General features: G+C 43.8%; 1 protein-coding gene and 1 pseudogene across 1 annotated transcript in view; one reads left to right on the plus strand and one right to left on the minus strand.

Moving 5' to 3' along the window:
* The window catches only part of LOC101053086 (lysosomal-associated transmembrane protein 4B), a 47,158-nt gene that overhangs the window by 14,431 nt on the left and 12,416 nt on the right, over positions 1–20,311 (minus strand). The window contains exons 4-5 of the mRNA XM_039464399.2: positions 16,551–16,649; positions 7,941–8,036 (exon numbers count right to left, since the gene is read on the minus strand). Coding sequence (XP_039320333.1) covers positions 7,941–8,036; positions 16,551–16,649 — 195 coding nt within the window. The remainder of the gene's footprint in view (positions 1–7,940; positions 8,037–16,550; positions 16,650–20,311) is intronic.
* LOC101052454 (cytochrome c oxidase subunit 7A2-like, mitochondrial pseudogene) lies at positions 11,583–12,496 on the plus strand (annotated as a pseudogene).

Here is a 20,311-nt window from a genome sequence, read left to right on the forward strand (position 1 = left end):
TGTCCCCCGGGCCCTCTGGTTCATTTACACAGATGACAGTGGTAAAACTCTGTCTCTTTGTGAGCTGTTTTTAATGTGCATGAATTTTGTGTGTACGAGACTGAAAGGCATGTTAAATTAATAGACAACCCAGTAACCACTCTTAGGCAAAGCCTTCAAACCATTTTAGAAAGTTAATTATGACTTTTATGAAGTGAAAAAAATAAACAGAACTCATTATGCAGTCAAGAACTTGTTTCTAACCATATCCAACCTATACTAGGAAGTAAAAACCTGCTATTAAAAGTGGCAGGAGTGCTTTGGGAGGCCAAGTTGGGCAGATCACCTTAGGTCAGGAGTTTGATACCAGCCTGGTCAACGTGGTGAAACCTTGTCTCTACTAAACATACAAAAATTACCTAGGCATGGTGGTGTGCACCTGTAATCCCAGCTAATCAGTGGCTGAGGCAGGAGAACAGTGTGAACTCAGGAGGCAGAGGCTGCAGTGAGCTAAGAACGCACCAATGCACTCCAGACTGAGCGACAGAGTAAGACTCTTATCTCAAAAAAAATAAAAAAATGAGGCCGGGTGCGGTGGCTCAAGCCTGTAATCCCAGCACTTTGGGAGGCCGAGGCGGGTGGATCACGAGGTCGAGAGATCGAGACCATCCTGGTCAACATGGCGAAACCCTGTCTCTACTGAAAATACTAAAAAAAAATTAGCTGGGCATGGTGGCGCGTGCCTGTAATCCCAGCTACTCAGGAGGCTGAGGCAGGAGAATTGCCTGAACCCAGGAGGCGGAGGTTGCGGTGAGCCGAGATCGCACCATTGCACTCCAGCCTGGGCAACAAGAGCGAAACTCTGTCTCAAAAAAAAAAAATGTGGCAGGAGGGAAAACATCAAATTTTTCATGCACAATTTTTGAAAGTCATGGCAACCACTGTTAAATCCAACTCCACTCCCATTCCGCTTAGTCAGGCAACACCTTGTTCTGTGGTTTTTGACAGCCCAAGGTCAGCCTTAATTAATCTCAGGTGCATCAAAGAGAATTTATTGGGAAATGGATACTGGGAAGATAAACTGGCCTTTGCCCCAGTCACCACTCACCGTGTGTGTGTGTGTGTGTGTGTGTGTGTGTGTGTGTGTATTCTTTATATTTATGAAACCAAAGCAGTCACACTCACCTTTTTTCAATTGTGTTTTTCAAGCAGTTAGACTCAAAAGAAGGCCCCTATGTATTGAAGGGGCCTTTGAATTCAAGGTTGAATTAAATTATTTTGATTTTTGAAGTCAAAACAATACATTTGCATGTAATGTTAATCTGGATAAGTGCCTACAATATGACATGGCATAATAAATACCATAAAGTTAAAAATTTTTCTGTTTTTCCCTAAATAGGAATTTTCCTGCATTACCCAAGACTATGATTCTTTTATGCAGAATCAGAATTCTTTTTTTTTTTTTGAGACGGAGTTTCACTCGTTACCCAGGCTGGAGTGCAATGGCGCGATCTCGGCTCACCGCAACCTCCGCCTCCTGGGCTCAGGCAATTCTTCTGCCTCAGCCTCCTAAGTAGCTGGGATTACAGGCATGCGCCACCATGCCCAGCTAGTTTTTTGTATTTTTAGTAGAGACGGGGTTTCACCACGTTGACCAGGATGGTCTCAATCTCTCGACCTTGTGATCCACCCGCCTCGGCCTCCCAAAGTGCTGGGATTACAGGCTTGAGCCACCGTGCCTGGCCCAGAATCAGAATTCTTATACCATCTTGGCTAAATATCAATCTCACTGCTTTTTCAGCACCACAATTCCAGAGGAATCAGGGTCCCTACATTTAGATTTAACATAATACTGAAGAAGATAATTAATAGCAGCAATAGTAAAAATAAACCTTATAATTTGTAATTGCTATATAATAAATTTTGCTGTGCAGTGTATTGTTTAATAGAAAACCTAACCCCCAACTCTGCTTAAAATTAACTAATTCCCTGTAAAACCTCCCTTATCTATTCTCCCCACATTCTCAGCAAAGTTCCCAGACAACTCAAGACTCCAGGTTTTCTTGCTCACCAGCTGCAAGGTCACAGGGCAAGATAACACCCAAAGAATATACAGTGCATTTGTAAACATGCTATTTTTCTTTTCTTTTTTTTTTTTTTTTTTTTTTGAGACGGAGTTTCGCTCTTGTTACCCAGGCTGGAGTGCAATGGCGTGATCAGCTCACCGCAACCTCCGCCTCCTGGGTTCAGGCAATTCTCCTGCCTCAGCCTCCTGAGTAGCTGGGATTACAGGCACGCACCACCATGCCCAGCTAATTTTTTGTATTTTTAGTAGAGACGGGGTTTCACCATGTTGACCAGGGTGGTCTCGATCTCTTGACCTTGTGATCCACCTGCCTCGGCCTCCCAAAGTGCTGGGATTACAGGCTTGAGCCACCACGCCCGGCCTTCAACATGCTATTTTTCAAATGTACACCACAAGACATGTTACAAATTACTTAACTGTTCTCTGTTCTGGCTTCTGTAAACCTGTTAGTGGCTACATCATCCTGGATGTATAAAAAGTACCCCATTTTCTTTCTTGGGGCTCAGCCTTGGGATGCTAATCTGCTGAGCCATCGGCCACCTTAATAAAACCCTACTGCTTCACCCATTGGTCTCTCCAGTCTCCTGGATATTCTATAACAGTATTGAATGTCACCACTATCTAGGCCTTTTATTAGTGTTAGTAAATAAGGTTGCACAGGTTTTAAGAAACAGTTTTAGAAACGTTCATTTGTATCCGGGCACAGGTAGCTCACGCCAGTAATCCCAGCACTTCAGGAGGCCAAGGCAGGTAGATCATCTGAGGTCAGGAGTTTGAGAACAGCCTGACCAATATGGTGAAACCTCGTCTCTATTAAAAATACAAAAATTAGCCGGGCATGGTGGTGGCATGTCTGTAGTCCCAGCTACTCAGGAGGCTGGGGCCAGAGAATTGCTTGAACTTGGGAGGCGGAGGTGGCAGTGAGCGGAGATCGTGCCTCTGTACTCCAGCCTTACAGAGCAAGACTCAAACAAAACAAAACCCCAAAAAACTTAATTTGCATAAAATTAAGTTACCATAATCTACATCAGCAGTCCTCAACTTTCTGGCACCAGGGACTGGTTTCATCGTAGACAAGTTTTCCAAGGGGTTGTTTGGGAGAGGGCGTGATGCTAGTTTCGAGATGAAACTGTTCCACCTCACACCAAGCATTAGCTTCTCATAAGGAGTGTGCAGCCTAGATCCTTGCATGTGCGGTTCACGATATGGTCTGTGCTCCTATGAGAATCTAATGCTGCTGCTAATCTGATATAGGTGGCCCTCAGGTTGTAATGCTCGCTGGCCCACTGCTCACCTCCTGCTGTGAGGGGGCCCGGACTTGAGGGCCCCTGATCTATACGATTTGTATATAAATGTTTTTCCTTCTATGGCCAAATTTTGGTAGCAGTAGAGAGTGTGGTATTACACAATATACACCCACCATGTCATTTCCATAACACTTCCCTAAGAGAAAGGGTCCTCCAAGGCACTGCTGAGGCCACAGGGAGCTGCAGGAACTCAAAGGGCACCTTGGTATACTTAAAATGTTCAAGGAAAATGTGCCAGTGCTTGTTAGGTACTGTCCCAATGACTACTATTAAGTCATCTGGAGATGATTACTCAATAAAATGAATAGTTACATATTTATTTCAAAGGCCTAAAGGTGCTAGGGGGCAGTTGTCAGGGGATGACTCTAAAGCATCATAAACAGTTTGTGACCTTCTGTCTTAGGCATTTCTTTCAAAACATGTGGTTTGGTTTAGCTGGAAAACTGGAGGAGACATTAACCCAGGGAATGACCTCTGATATCTAGTAACTCTTCTCTATCCTCCCTCTGAGAAGAATTTGGGAAAGAACACATCTGGATAATAACATGCATACTGCTTTAGAGAAGAGGAGAAAAAAAGCACTTTTATTTTCTACCGGCAAAAGCCCCAGTATCTTTCCACAGAGGTCAACCTGAAACTGTTCAGCCTGGGAGAAAAGCTATCTGGCCTAATATTTAAAAGTAAGTGAAAGCAAGGCATGGCATGTTACCACATAACTGTGGATTCCCAACAAAGATGTGAACAAACATTATTACACATGGTGAGGTTCTTCACATAGCTATGGAGACCAGGAAAAACGACAGATCTAGATCATTCCAGCCCCCATTAGTGTCTCAGGGGGAGGCTTCAGTAACTTTGGTTTTCTTAATTGATAATACTAACACTAACTGCTTTAGTTCTAAGCAATCTTTAAACATGCAGAGCCCTGCTTTAAAAAGCCAAAACAGCCGGGCGCGGTGGCTCACGCCTGTAATCCCAGCACTTTGGGAGGCCGAGGCGGGTGGATCACGAGGTCGAGAGATCGAGACCATCCTGGTCAACATGGTGAAACACCGTCTCTACTAAAAATACAAAAAAATTAGCTGGGCATGGTGGCGCGTGCCTGGAATCCCAGCTACTCAGGAGGCTGAGGCAGGAGAATTGCCTGAACCCAGGAGGCGGAGGTTGCGGTGAGCCGAGATCGCGCCATTGCACTCCAGCCTGGGTAACAAGAGCGAAACTCCGTCTCAAAAACAAAAAAAAAACAAAACAAAAAAACAAACAAAAAAAAAAACGCCTGTCCTCTAATCCTAGAAATCCAGATTATGGTCTACAGAGGTCATTTCTTATGAAACATAGGCAGGGCTGCCTGGAGAAATGGTTCATTCCATGTCTGGGGCAAGAAATATACAAGATGAGCCTAGAGCATCTTGTCATACCAGACAGTAAGAAAGTGATCACAGACTGGCTGGGCACAGTGGCTCACGCCTGTAATCCCAGCACTTTGGGAGGCTGAGGTGGGTGGATCATGAGGTGAGGAGTTTGAGACCAGCCTGACAAACATGGTGAAACCCCCATCTCTACTAAAAATACAAAAATCGCTGGGTGTGGTGGCATGTGCCTGTAGTCTCAACTACAACGGAGGCTGAGGCAGGAGAGTAACTTGAACCCGGGACGTGGAGGTTGCAGTGAGCTGAGATCATGCCACTGCACCTCCAACAAGCAGCGGACACCAACTGGGTCTATCTACCTGGAGATAGAGTCAGATTCCACAGGTTAAGGGCTCAATCTGCAAAAGTGTCCCCTCCCTACTCAGACACACTCCAAGTCCAGGCCTCAGGAGCTTCTGACCAACCAGCCTTCAAGCTGAGGTTCCCATGACATTTTGGACTCTTTGGATCCGATTACCTTGCTACAGCAGCTCACAGAACTCAGAGAAACCATTACTAAGGTTTACTGGTTTATTGTAAAGGATACTGTTATGGGGGAACGGTATGGAGTTTCTATACCCTTCCTGGGTGTACCACCCTCAAGGAACCTCCAGGTTCCTAAGGATGGTCAGCTTTCCTTCCCTGAGGGTATGAGGCTGGACTGTCTCTAGGCAAGGTCTTAAGACTCATATTTAGAAAGGAAAGGGGAGATTAGAATCCTGCCTTAGGGTAGGAGTAAGTCAGAGATTCTTTGGGGCCTGATGCACCTAGGGTAATAACCAAAGACTAACAATGGCTATGAAGTTGTGAGTTAGGAACTGTGGATGAATCTCCTTCCCTTTCATAACACTACAGTATCAAAACAAGCACCTGCAATATGGACATTATTCTCTGCTCTGAGATATTTCTAAAAGATGGTGATATTATAAGCCCCATGCACCATGAAACTTACAAAGAAGTTCTGATGTATTTTGTTTCACAACTTCATTGGTTCCTCAAACTTAAAAATCTCAAACCTTGCTTACATTTTTTTTATTAGTTCAGTAGGACACTAATTATGGAGGTTTTTTGTTTTTGTTTTTGTTTTTTTTGAGACGGAGTTTCGCTCTTGTTGCCCAGGCTGGAGTGCAATGGCGCGATCTCGGCTCACTGCAACCTCCACCTCCTGGGTTCAGGCAATTCTCCTGCCTCAGCCTCCTGAGTAGCTGGGATTACAGGCACGCGCCACCATGCCCAGCTAATTTTTTTGTATTTTTAGTAGAGACAGGGTTTCACCATGTTGACCAGGATGGTCTCGATCTCTTGACATCGTGATCCACCTGCCTCGGCCTCCCAAAGTGCTGGGATTACAGGCGTGAGCCACCGCGCCCGGCTTTTTTTTTTTTTTTTTTAAGAAAAAGCAGGAAAAAAATACATAGATAAACACCAACAATTTGCCTTCTGCAAAAATTAATGGGTAAAATAGGCCAGCCATAGTGTCACGCCTGTAATCCTAGCACTTTGGGAGGCCATGGCAGGTACATCACCTGAGGTCAGGAGTTTGAGACCAACCTGGCCTAATTGGCAAAAGCCTGTCTTTACTAAAAATACAAAAATTAGCCAGGCATGGTGGCAGGCACCTATAATCCCAGCTACTTGGCAGGCTGAGGCAGGAGAGAATCACCTGAATCAGCAGGGGCGGGGGGGGGTGGGGTCACTGAGGAGGCTGCAGTGAGCCGAGTTCATGCTACCTAAGTCCAGCCTGGGTGAAACTCAAAAACAGTTAATGGGTAAAACAAACAAACAAAAATATTCGACAACTCAGAGAAAAGGGGAAACATTCCTAAACCAGTAATTTAATCAAAATCATACCAAAAATTTTGAGCAGATATTTCTTTGAAGAGAGTTACAGACCCAGGAGTGATTTTTTAAAGGGGTTGAATGGAACACGTGATTACTGTAATTAATACACAGAACTCTGCAGACTCCCAATCCGAGCCTCCTCAGCATCTGGGTATGCCAGGTTTTGTGAATCTGGTCACGGCTGTCCATTAAACCATTGCTCATGTGTATTTGATTGAACTCAAGAAATGTGTGGTGAGCATAAAGGAAAACTGTTCATGCATAACATGCTTTAAAAATCCCACAGAGTTCTCAGTAATACAGCAGCTTATGCCCATATATTTAATACAAAGTCTGTAACTGTTTTATTCTCATTTTATACACAAGAAAGTAAAGCGAGGAACAGGCTGAATGATGTTGGTAAGGTCAGAGTGAGCAAGTCACCAGAGAAAACAAAAACACAAAACTCTGCTCTAGAATGAATGTGACCTCCTACCATCTGTGTTCCTTTCACATGTCCAGTCCATTCTGTCCTGTCTGATCCTATCCATTTTGACCCACCCATCTTGTCCCGTGCCACACAGTGACAAGTCATCCATTGCCATCATTGTCACTAACCTCGCATGGAGCACTTCCTGGTACTGAGCATGACATCAGGCCCTGTGCTGAAAACACTGATGATGGAGACACCCTAAGGACTTATACCTTCATCTCAGCACGAACCAGAAAATTCAAGATAATTTACATGAAGTCCGTATGTTTTCATGGACTCTTCCAGTGAAGACACATTTTCAAAGATCTTTTATGACAGGATTGTCATTTTAAGCTATGAACAACTAGTAGCAGAACAGAGATCATTTAAATTCTTTTACTAAGAATATATACATAGGGTAAGTTATGAAGACATAATAACCTTGTAGTTTTTTTTACCTACCTGTAAACATCACATTTCAGTTTATCTTCACATATAAAGTGAGATAACATAATGCCATACAATACAGAAGCGATATCTAGAATTATATACCATGGTTTAGTAATGTAAGTTTAAGATACATAATTATGGTAAGGTACACACACTATCTATCTGTAATATGTTTTAAAATAAACCAGGGTTGAGCCACCTACATGTTACTGTCCTGTAAGAAAAACAAAATACATTTCATTTCACTTTAAAGTTAAATGAATGTTTTGATAATGAAGATGAATCTTTTCATAACTAAGCAGCTCATGAGTATGTTTCAATAACACTGAAAATATAGCAGACCCTAGAAACATTTAAAGATCATCATACAGTAGAGGTGTGGGCGAGAGCTCTACCATAAGTGACATCATACCTACCGTATTGTCATTGCTGGTAACGTAAACCAGGACATCGGAGGAGTTCCTGCCGTTGATGTATCGGTAGCAGTTCCAAACACAGCTAATCAAGTAACCCTGAAAATGAGGAGTGATTATCAGATTTTTAATTTTCAAACTGCAGGTGATTTCAAATACCACACAGATGAAGCCATATCATAAAACTTTTATTGACATAAGCAATAAATTCACATACTCTAACAACTCTACTCAACCAAAAGTCCTTAAAAGCACACATGTTGTGTACAGTAACTTCTTGGCACTGTGCTACTGGAGCCGTATTCTATCACACAATGGGGGTGTCCGGGTGGTACTGCGGGAAGGTGGCAGGGAGAGGGGTTGAGAGTTGAACAAGAAATTTCTAAGACTAGGTGTCTGGAAAGAACAAGCACACAATTAACATTTATTGCCCCTGAATTCACAGAACCATCAAATGTATTAATCCATTTATCACCATACATTAACTGCTTCTTTGGAAATTTTTATTCTGTATGATCATCTGCAATTTTATTACACAACCAATTTTTGTTTTTAAAATTTCATAGCATATAAATTTATCTCAGTCAATAAAATACACTAAAACATTTCCCTTTCATTAATAAAATATCTGACAAAGATACTTAAAAATAATTACCAAAATAAACACTGCTTAGAAATAAAACATGAGTTCATGGGAGATGCTTAAGCTATGAACTCTGTACTTTCATTTCATCATTTGTAATTGGATTATCTAAATACCTTAACATTAAAATTCTCTGATTAAAAGAAGTTCAAACACATAGAGAAACTAGATTGCTAAAATCCAGGAAATACACTGCTTATGAGAATGTAAAATGGTTGTAGCCACTCTGGAAAAGTCCAGCAGTTCCTCAAAAGGTTAAACAGAGTAGCCGGGCGCGGTGGCTCAAGCCTGTAATCCCAGCACTTTGGGAGGCCGAGGCGGGTGGATCTGAGGTCGAGAGATCGAGACCATCCTGGTCAACACGGCGAAACCCCGTCTCTACTAAAAATACAAAAAACTAGCTGGGTGTGGTGGTGTGTGCCTGTAATCCCAGCTACTTAGGAGGCTGAGGCAGGAGAATTGCCTGAGCCCAGGAGGTGGAGGTTGCGGTGAGCCGAGATCGCGCCATTGCACTCCAGCCTGGGTAACAAGAGCAAAACTCCGTCTCAAAAAAAAAAAAAAAATTTAAACAGTTACAACATGACCTAGCAATTCCACTCCTAGGTATTACATATGTAGTACATATATAGATACACAAATATATATAATATACATATATACATTATATACCCAAGAAAATGAAAATATACATCCCCACAAAACTTGAACATTCACAGCAGCATGATTCATAAAAGCCAAAAAGTAGAAGCAACCCAAATGCGCCTCAACTGATGAATGGATAGACAAAATGTGGCACCATCCATACAATGCAGTATAACAGCAATAAAATAAACGGGTCGGGTACAGTGGCTCACACCTGTAATCCCAGCACTTTCCGAGGCCGAGGTGGGTGGATCACTTGAGCCCAGGAGTTCTAGACCAGCCTGGCCAGCATAGTGAAACCCCGTCTCTAACGAAAATACAATAATGAGCTGGGCATGCCTGTAATCCCAGCTACTTGGGAGGCTGAGGAAGGAGAATCAATTGAACCCTGGAGGCAGAGATTGCAGTGAGCCAAGATCATGCCACTGCACCTCACTCCAGCCTGGGTGACAGAGAGGCTCTGTCTCAAAAACGAAATAATAAAGTGAAAAAGACAACATATTGTATCTGCATGAAATGCCCAGAATAGGCATTCTCAAGGGCCTTTGCAAGGCCACATGCATTCACTTACTACACACTCCGAAGGGGGAAAAATGTTGACCTGCTGTCTTTAAAAGCCTAGGTACTTCTTTCAATAACCTGATTTCTTTTTTTTTTTTTTTTTTTTTTTTTTTGAGATGGAGTTTTGCTCTTGTTACCCAGGCTGGAGTGCAATGGCGCGATCTCGGCTCACCGCAACCTCTGCCTCCTGGGTTCAGGCAATTCTCCTGCCTCAGCCTCCTGAGTAGCTGGGATTATAGGCACGTGCCACCATGCCCAGCTAATTTTTTGTATTTTTAGTAGAGACGGGGTTTCACCATGTTGATCAGGATGGTCTCGATCTCTCGACCTCGTGATCCACCCGCCTCGGCCTCCCAAAGTGCTGGGATTACAGGTTTGAGCCACCGCGCCCGGCCAATAACCTGATTTCTTATTTAACACTTCTACAATATTGGTTAGAACTATTTAGTGTATTTCCCAAATTAACTGGCACTGATACAGTCTTCCCATCATCTATCTGTAGAGTTAGGTGGTAAGCACTATCCTTTTCTGTCAGGACAGAGCAAAGCTGACAAGTGTCTTGTTTGGGGGCTTCAAAGAATCACTGTGGTAGTAACACTTATCACAGAATAAGAGCAAATTTTGGTGATGAGAGGCATTAATCCAGTGAACCAATACGTGAAACCAAAACATGCATATACCTATTTAAAACTAACAATTACTGAGTCTTAGCCAGGCGAGGTGGTTCATGCCTATAATCCCCGCACTTTGGGAGCGGCAGCAGGGGAATCACTTGAGCCCAGGAGTTCCAGAGCAGCCTGGGCAACATGGCAAAACCTCATCTTTAATAAAATGGAAAAATTCACCTGGGTGTGGTAGTGTGTGCCTACAGTACCAGCTACTACTGGCCAGGCGGGAGGATCACCAGAGTCCGGGATACAGAGGTGCCAGTGAGCTGAGATCGCACCAGGCCACTTCTCTCCAGCCTGGGGCACAGAGGGAGACCCTCTCTTGAAAAAAATAAAAATAAAAAAATAAACTAACAATTACTGAGTCTCTATGTGCAAGGCATCAGTTTAGTGTCGGGAGGAATGTAAAAATGAAGGCACTGGCCAGGGCCTGCTGGCTCACACTTACAATCCCAACACCGAGGGAGGCTGAGGCAGGAGAATTACTTGAGGCCAAAAGTTTGAGACTAGCCTGGGTAACATTAGTGAGACCCCCTCATCTACAAAAAATTATATTTTAATAAAAATATATACAATAAAATTTTATCACACATGTACACTTTTCTCCCAAGTTGGAGACATTGCTGTGAACAATTTGTATGGTGCCATTTATGAGACAATATTTGTGTTTTGCAATTTATAAAAGCAACATAGGGCAGGTTTTTCTTATTCACTACCAAACCCCAGTACTAGAATAGAGCCTGCCACATGAGAGCTTAATAAATATTTGCTCAATAAATGTATAATGCACCTTCCCATCCATTATCTCTGTCATGCTGCAGAATGTTTTATTAATTAGTATTGCTATTTAGTAAATAAAGAAACCACGGCTCTGCCCACAAACCTAAAGGTAGTACTCGTAACACTGAAAAGTAACTAAAAGAGTATAACTAAATGTCTGAGGGGATGGACACCCAAGTTTCCATGATACGATTATTCTGCACTATATCAAAATATTGCATGTACTCCATAAATATATACACCTACCATGTACCCACAAAAACTTTTAAAAAATTAAGTGCATTCAAAAATATCTTTTAATGTCTATATTAATATATTTTATTTTGCTATTGTTTTGCTAATTTAGACTATATGACTAGTAATGATGAACACGGTTGTACCTTTATAAATAAATAAAAGTCGTAGTGATAGAAGCCAACCCTAGGTCCTTTGACTCAAAGTCTGATGTGGGCATTTCAAGTAAGTTCAAGTGAAACGATTTAAAAGATTTTAAAGGCCTGTTTAAGGATAACTGGGCCAGGCATGGTGTCTCACATCTGAAATCCCAGCATTGTGAAAGTCCAGGGTGGGCGAATCATGAGATCAGGAGATTGAGACCATTCCAGCCAACATGGTGAAACCCCATTTCTACTAAAAACACAAACACTTAGGCCGTAAAACCCCATCTCTACTAAAAATACAAAAAAATCAGCCGGGTGTGGTGGTGTGCACCTGCAGTTCCAGCTACTCAGGAGGCTGAGATAGAAGGATGGAGGAAGGAAGGAAGAAAAGAAAGAAAATTGGGGAGGTGATAGCTTCCAAGTTTCTGGTAGTGGCAGAGTTAGCTCAGTCAGACAAACCTTCCTGCAGCAAAGATTTTAAAAATCTGGAAAAATTGCGGCAGTCATACAGGCAGCGGACACAGGAAGCCAGATTCCAGGCATCACGTACTACAAATTTAGTGGCTTCACACAGAAGTTGGCGGGAGCATGGGCTTTCGGAGGCCTAGAGCCCTCAGGGAAAGCCCGTGGTTTTCGCAGAAGCACCACCTACCATATTTTCCACACCAACTAAACTGACCTCCGATTCCACGGCATAGGATTATGCTGGGAAAAACAAAGTTCAGAGCTGCAGATTTTTTTCCAGAATGCTGATGGTGTGCTCACCCACCTGAAATGAGGCCTGCCTGACCAAATGCTTTACCGACCACCATGGTGCTGACCGTGGGAGGGACCAGCTCCTGCCTGATCGCCCTCGACGTGGCTTCGCAGTCCAAAAGCAAATGAGTTAGGCTGCAGAGGACTGGTTGTTTTTTGGCATAAAACCTTTGAATTTTCCTTTTCCTTGTTAAATTAATTTTAGTTTTTTATTTTTATTTCTTTTGGGACGGAGTCTTGCTCTTTCGCCCAGGCTGGAATACAGTGGTACAATCTCGGCTCACAGCAAGCTCTGCCTCCTGGGTTCCAGTGATTCTCCTGCCTCAGCCTCTTGAGTAGTTGGGATTACAGGTGTCCACCACCACACCCAGCTAATTTTTGTATTTCTAGTAGACACAGGGTTTCACCCTGTTGGCCAGGCTGGTCTTGAACTTGTGATCTTGTGATCTGCCTGCCTCTGCCTCCCAAAGCTCTGGGATTAGAGGCGTGAACCACCACAACTGGCCTAAAAGATTTTTTACTTGGATGGCTTAACATTTTTGCAAGAAAATTAGGAAGATATGAAGACGATATTTTGGTTTGTTTATGAAAGGCATACTGCTTGCCAGAGCTCATTTGACAGTTAAAGCCATTGTTTAAGCCGGGCGCGGTGGCTCAAGCCTGTAATCCCAGCACTTTGGGAGGCCGAGGCGGGTGGATCACGAGGTCAAGAGATCGAGACCATCCTGGTCAACATGGTGAAACCCCGTCTCTACTAATGGTGCAAAAAATTAGCTGAGCATGGTGGCGCGTGCCTGTAATCTCAGCTACTCCGGAGGCTGAGGCAGGAGAATTGACTGAACCCAGGAGGCGGAGGGTGCGGTGAGCCGAGATCGCGCCATTGCACTCCAGCCTGGGTAACAAGAGCGAAACTCCGTCTCAAAAAAAAAAAAAAAGAAATGGTGCTAGGCTGGGCACAGTGGTTCACTCCCATAATGCTAGCACTTTGGAAGGCCAAGGCAGGTGGATAGTCTGAGCTCAGGAGTTCAAGATCAGCCTGGACAACACGGTGAAACAGCATCTCTACTAAAATACAACAAATTAGCCAGGTGTGGTGTGGGTCTGTAGTCCCAGCTACTCAGAAGCCTGAGGCAGAAGAATTGCTTGAACCAAAGAGGCGGAGGTGGCAGTGAGCAGAGATGGTGCTACTGTACTCCAACCTGGGTGACAGAGTAAGAATCCATCTCCGAGAGGAAAAAAAAGAAATGGTGCTGTGTGTGTCTGTGCTCCTGATTTCTTTGGAGGTTGTGGATGAAGGTTACACACAGGCTCATTAATGTCAGTCTGTGCTGAGGACCTCCAGGACTTCAGGTTACATTTTTGAGCATGGGGTGCAGAAGCTTTTCTGGATTGGGATGTGGCTGTGGAAAGAACACACAGCAAAGGCCAGGCACATGAAATGAGGGGTTCGAGTTGGTAGTCACCTCTGGGATTTTTTCCATTTTGCAGTAAAATCTTAAAAGAATTTGTAGCCTGCCTCTATTCACTGGGCATTTCATTTCAAAGGGTTATTTGCCTCACTGCCTATCTTCAGAGAAATCCTAATGTGTAATTGTGTGGATTTACTCCACCATGGGAGCAGAGAACACCTGTTTAGTGCTGTACTTTAGACTGGGGTCTGTTTTGTTAATGCAGCTGTGCCACAAACTTTCTTTTATCTTTTAAAAATGGTATAGCTTTAAATTACAAACATTTTGGCTGTGGAATAAATACATGAATGAAAAAAAATCTAGAAAAATTACTCACACATGTAAGTCATGGGAGAGTGACCAAAACCAGGCAAAAGTCAAAAGGGAGTCTACCCTTCAAAGACAAACTACAATGAGTGAGATGTGACAGCCTGTGGCCTTTCTCCAGGGGGCACTGCCAGCTCTGCCTGCAGCCTGGATGGCAGGCAGCCCAAGCCTATGTGCGGCCAAATACCAGCCATGAAATTGGAGCAGAGTGAGAGCTGCAAGGCTATAAGGCCCAACATCCATCTGTAAAATTCACGCACATCCTTAACCACTGAAGGACACAAAAAATCATGGTGCTTTGTGATGGACATTTAGACTCAATTGATTTCATTTATTTATTTATGAGACACAGTCCCTGGCCAGGTGTGGTAGCTAATGCCTATAATCCTAGCACTTTGGGAGGCAGAGGTGGGCAGATCACTTGAGGTCAGGAGTTTGAGACCAGCCTCACCAACATGATAAAACCCGGCCTCTACTAAAATGCAAAAATTAGTTGGGTGTGGTGGTGCAAACCTGTAATCCCAGCTACTTGGAAGGCTGAGGTTGCAGTGAGCCAAGATCCCACCACAGTACCCCAGCCTGGGTGAAAGAGTGAGACTCTGTCTCAAAAAAAAAAAAAAAAAAAAAAAAAAGGCTGGGCGTGATGGCTCACGCCTGTAATCCCAGCACTTTGGGAGGCCAAGGCAGGTGGATCACAAGGTCAGAAGTTTAAGATCAGCCTGGCCAAGGTGGTGAAACACTGTCTCTACTAAAAATACAAAAATTAGCTGGGCACTGTGGCAGGCACCTATACTCCCACCTACTCAGGAGGCTGAGGCAGGCAAATTGCTTGAACCCAGGAGGTGGAGGTTGCAGTGAGACAAGATTGCGCCACTGCACTCCAGCCTGGGCAGCCTGGGCAGCCTGGACACCCTGGACAATAGAGAGACTCTGTCTCAAAAAAAAAAAAAACAACAACCTGGCATCTCACTGTGACTTGGGCTGGAGTGTAGTAGTGTAGTGCCACTGTCGTAGCACACTACAGCCTCACATACTGGACTCAAGGGATCCTCTCACTTCAGTCTCCCGAAGTGTTGCCATCACAGCTGTGAGCCATCTCACCTGGCCAAATGATTTCCAATGAACCATTTTCTTTCTACTCCTTTTCATCATAGGACCCATATGAATTTTTTGCCTTAATGCAGCTTTCCAAAGTTTACTGAGGAATGATTTTTGAAGAATGAGCTAATTTTAAGACAATGAAAAGCACTGAGATTTAAAAATTCGAAGCATGGGCCGGGTGCGGTGGCTCACACCTATAATCCCAGCACATTGGGAGGCCGAGGCGGGTGGATCACGAGGTCAAGAGATCAAGACCATCTTGGTCAGCAAGGTGAAACCCCGTCTCTACTAAAAATACAAAAATTAGCCGGGCATGGTGGTGCACGCCTGTAGTCCCAGCTACTCGGGAGACTGAGGCAGGAGAATTGCTTGAACCCAGGAGGCGGAGGTTGCGGTGAGCCGAGATCGCGCCATTGCACTCCAGCCTGGGTAACAACAGCGAAACTCCATCTCAAAAAAAAAAAAAAAAAAAAAAAAAAAAAAATTCAAAGCATGCTCATCGCAGTGGCTCACACCTGGAATCCCACAACTCTGGGAGACCAAGGCAGGAGGCAGCCTAGGCAACATGGAGAGATCCTGCCTCACAAAAAATGCAAAAGAAACAAGAAAAGGAAACAACAGTTCAAAGCATAAAGAACCAGGGAGTTTTCTACCTTTTAGTAGCTCACAAGCACAAGTTATCATAATGTTTTTACAGATTGACCAAGATGAAAAAGAATTGATGCACTCCTGCTGGAAGTAGAAGTCATTTAACTTTGGGAGGCATCAATCTGACAACCTATCAAAGGCTTTCCAACCATCAATACCCTGATTTTAAGAAATTTACCTTGAGGAAACAGATGCATAAATATATGGTTGTACTTAAATATATTCACTGCAGCCCTATTAAGTAAAAAAGTAAAAAATGTCTCAATGTTCAACAACAGGTAATTTATTAAATGATGATATTCATATAATGGATTGAGACAGAGCAATGTTCAGAAAATATTACACTTTAGCAAAAAATTACAAAAGAATATCTGTTACACAGATCTTATAATGGATGTTGCAGTATTGTATACTGCATAATGTATAACATTACGTTAACTTAACTCTGTCCAAATATATTTTGGACTCCTTGATCAAGCTGTGGAATTTTGGTTAGTGCTTTCCTCTAATGTAGACATAAAGAACTGTTATCTTAGGAAATCAAAAAGCAATTTGGATGTCCAAAGAAAGACAATAAACTGACCAAAGTTTTTTTACTTCTTTGGTATTCAGGAATACACTTAATATTTTTAGACGACAAGTAAAATCTTCATGCTTACCTTGAAAGTCAAGATGATGCTAATAAACAGAAGAATAATAAGGACCAAACAGGTAGGATTCACTGACATGACATCATCTCTGTAGGGAAAAGTAGGAGGCTGCAAAAGAAAAAGGCCTCGTTAGCAAATCTCTCTCATCACTCCAGAGAGTATTCCTTGGGCAGCAATTCAGACATGCTTATCAGAAAGCAACGGATTAAAGCAGAGAGCTAATATTTAGGACCAGTACAAAAGTTCTAGAGTGACTCTGCCCTCCTACCACATACAAGTTAGAAGTCACCGGTCTGGATCCAGGGACATTTTGTACATCCGGGGACCTCTGAAATGTGGATTCTCTGCAAGTTCAGAACTTTTTTTTTTTTTTTGAGATGGAGTTTCTCTTTCTTGCCCAGCTCAGCTAGTTGGGAGATTGAGGTGAGCAAATCACTTGGGCCCCGGTGGTGGAGGGTGAAGTGAGCCGAGATCATGCCACTGCACTCCAGGCTGCCTGGGCGACAGAGCTAGACCATGTCTCAGGAAAAAAGAAAAAAAAAGAAAAAAGATTTGGATACATAAGCTTCCAAATACTTAAGAATTCTGTTTGGCTTCAGCTGCTGTCTGTCTGAGCCTCATCTATACTTTTTTTTTCTCCCTTCAGATGGAGTTTCACTCTGTAGCCCAGGCTAGAGTGCAGTGGCACAATCTTGGCTCCCAGCAACCTCTGCCTCCTGGATTCAAGTCATTCCGTTGCCTCAGCCTCCCGAGTAGCTGGAACTACATGCATCTACCCCCACATGTGGCTAATTTTTCTGTATTTTTAGTAGAGATGGGGTTTCATCAGGTTGGTCAGGCTGGTTTTGAACTCCTGACCTCAAAAGATCCACCCACCTCAGACTCCCAAAGTGCTGGGATTACAGGCATGAGCCACCGTGCCCAGCCTAGTTCTGAACCATTAAAGGGTGTATGCAGGGCAAGGGACAGAAACCTATTAAAATGCTGTTTTCTTTGCAAAGAGCATTTTTGTTGATGATACTTCCTTCAACACCGCATATTCTCTTATAACTGGCAAGTACTTCTGGGGCAGTGAGGGTGGAGGAATTAAGCCCTACCATCTGACCACAACACCAGGTCAAAGGGAACCTCTTTAGGAGGATCAAAGTCTGCTACTATGGTTAGAGGGAGTTGCCAGACTTTCCCCACAAAACACTCACACAGCATTGATCAACGCCTACATCACTGGCCTAGGGAAGTGAACGGGAAGGCAGCCTACTGTGCTATCTCATCTTTTCTTTCTTCCTCACCATTCAATACTATGTGTTTGGATTCCTGAGCAAGATTCCAAAGCAAAGTTGTTTCCAATGTTGAGGAAGAACATGGAGAAAGCCCATGACTCCTGTGCTTGGCTCCTGCTCACCAGGGTGAACACCACCTAATGGTTTTCAGAGTCTCCTTGCACGTAGGACAAAATATCGAAGAAATAAAACTGACAATCATTGTGATCAGATCATGCAATTTTATTCTTTTATTAAGAATTAAAGGCCAGACACAGTGGCTCACGCCTGAAATCCCAGCACTTTGGGAGGCCGAGGTGAGTGGATCACAAGGTCAGGAGTTCGAGACCAGCCTGGCCAACATGGTGAAAACCCCATCTCTACTAAAACTAAAAAAATTAGCCAGGCGTGCTGGCAGGCACCTGTAGTCCCAGATACTTGGGAGAGGCAAGAGAAATGCTTGAACCCGGGAGGTGGAGGTTGCAGTGAGCTGAGACTGCACCACAGCATTCCAGCCTGGACAACAGAGGGAGACTCTGCTCCAAACAAACAAACAAACAAATAATAAATAAATAAATTGGCTGAGCATAGTAGCTCACACCTGTAATTTCAGCACTTTGGGAGACTGAGGTAGGCAGATTGCTTGAGTATAGGAGTTTGAGACCAGCCTGGACAATGTAGTAAAACCCCATCTCTACTAAAAATACAAATTTAGCCAGGCATGGTGGCACATGTCTGTAGTCTAAACTACTTGGGAGGCTAAGTGGGAGGATCACTTGAGCCCAGAAGATTGAGGTTGCAGGCCAGGCATGGTGGCTCACACCTGTAATCTCAGCACTTGGGAGGCTGAGGCAGGCAATCACCTGAGGTAAGGATTTCAAGACCAGCCTGGCCAACATGGCGAAACCCCATCTCTACTAAAAAAAATATAAAAGACAGTGGGGCGTGGTAGTGCATGTCTGTATTCCCAGCTATTCAGGAGGCAGTGGCAGGAGAATCACTTAAACCGGGGAAGCAGAGGTTACAGTGAGCCGAGACTGCATCACTGAACTCCAGCCTGGGTGAAAAGAATGAGACTATCTCAAAAAAAGAAAGAAAGAAAGAAAATTAAAAGAAGACAGGTTTTGGTAAGCCTAGGTCACACCACTGCACTCTAGCCTGGGTGACAGAGTGAGGCCCTGTCACCCTGACCCCAAAAAAAGAATAAAATAACTTGGTATTGTTGAGAAATCACACTGTTTCTGTGTCTAATTTTTTTTTTTTTTTTTTTTTTTTTTTGAGATAGAGTCTGCTCTGTCACCCAGGCTGGAGTATAGCAGTGTGATCTCAGCTCACTACAACCTCCACCTCCCAGGTTCAAACAATTCTCCTGCCTCAGCCTCCAGAGTAGCTGGGACTACAGACGTTTGCCACTATGCCTGGCTAATTTTTGTATTTTTAGTAGTGACGGGTTTTCACCATGTTGGCCAGGCTGGTCTCAAATTCCTGCCTCAAGGGATCAGCCCACCTCCACCTCCCAAAGTGCTGGGATTAGCCACCGAGCTGTGTCTAATTTTATTTTATTTTATTATTTATTTATTTATTTATTTATTTATTGCTCCTTTAGCACTTGAAGTGGCTTCAGAATGTGTCTAATCTTTAAAAGAGATTAAAATGCAAGTATGTGGCCGGGAGTGGTGGCTCACACCTGTAATCCTAGCATTTTGGGAGGCTGACCCAGGTGGATCCCTTGAGGGCAAGAATTCAAGACCAGCTTGGCCAACATGGTGAAACCCTACCTCTACTAAAAATACAAATTAGCTGGGTGTGGTGCCCAGCACCTGTAATCCCAGCACAACGGGAGGCTGATTTGGGTAGATCCCTTGAGGCTAAAAGATTGAGACCAGCCTGGCCAAGATGGTGAAAAACCATCTTTACTAAAAATAGAAAAATTAGCCAGGCATGGTAGCAGGTGCCTGTAATCCCAGCTACTTGGGAGGCTGACGCAGGAGAATCGCTTGAACCAGGGAGGCAGAGGCTGCAATGAGCTGAGATCAATTGCACCTACTGCACTCCAGCCTGGGTAACAGGGCAAGACTCCATCTCAAAAAATAAAATAAAATTGGGCCAGGCACAGTGGCTCACACCTGTAATCCCAGCACTTTGGGAGGCTGAGGTGGGGGGATCACCTGCGGTCAGGAGTTCGAGACCAGCCTGGCTAACAGTGAAACCCTGTCTCTAATAAAGATACAAAAAAATCAGCCAGGCATGGTGGCACGTGCTTGTAGTCCCAGATACTTGGGAAGCTGAGGCAGGAGAATCACTTGAACAAGGGAGGAGGAAGTTGCAGTGAGCCAAGTTTGCACCACTGTACTCCAGACTGGGTGACAGAGCGAAACTCCATCTCAAAAAATAAAAATAAAGCTGGCCTGGTACAGTGATTACACCTATAATGCCAGCACTTTGGGAGGCCAAGGCTGGAGGATCACTTAAGTCCAGGAGTTTGAGATAAGCCTGGACAAGATGATGAAA

This window comes from Saimiri boliviensis, chromosome 15, assembly GCF_048565385.1.
Source record: "Saimiri boliviensis isolate mSaiBol1 chromosome 15, mSaiBol1.pri, whole genome shotgun sequence".
In the NCBI taxonomy this organism is placed as follows: domain Eukaryota; kingdom Metazoa; phylum Chordata; class Mammalia; order Primates; family Cebidae; genus Saimiri; species Saimiri boliviensis.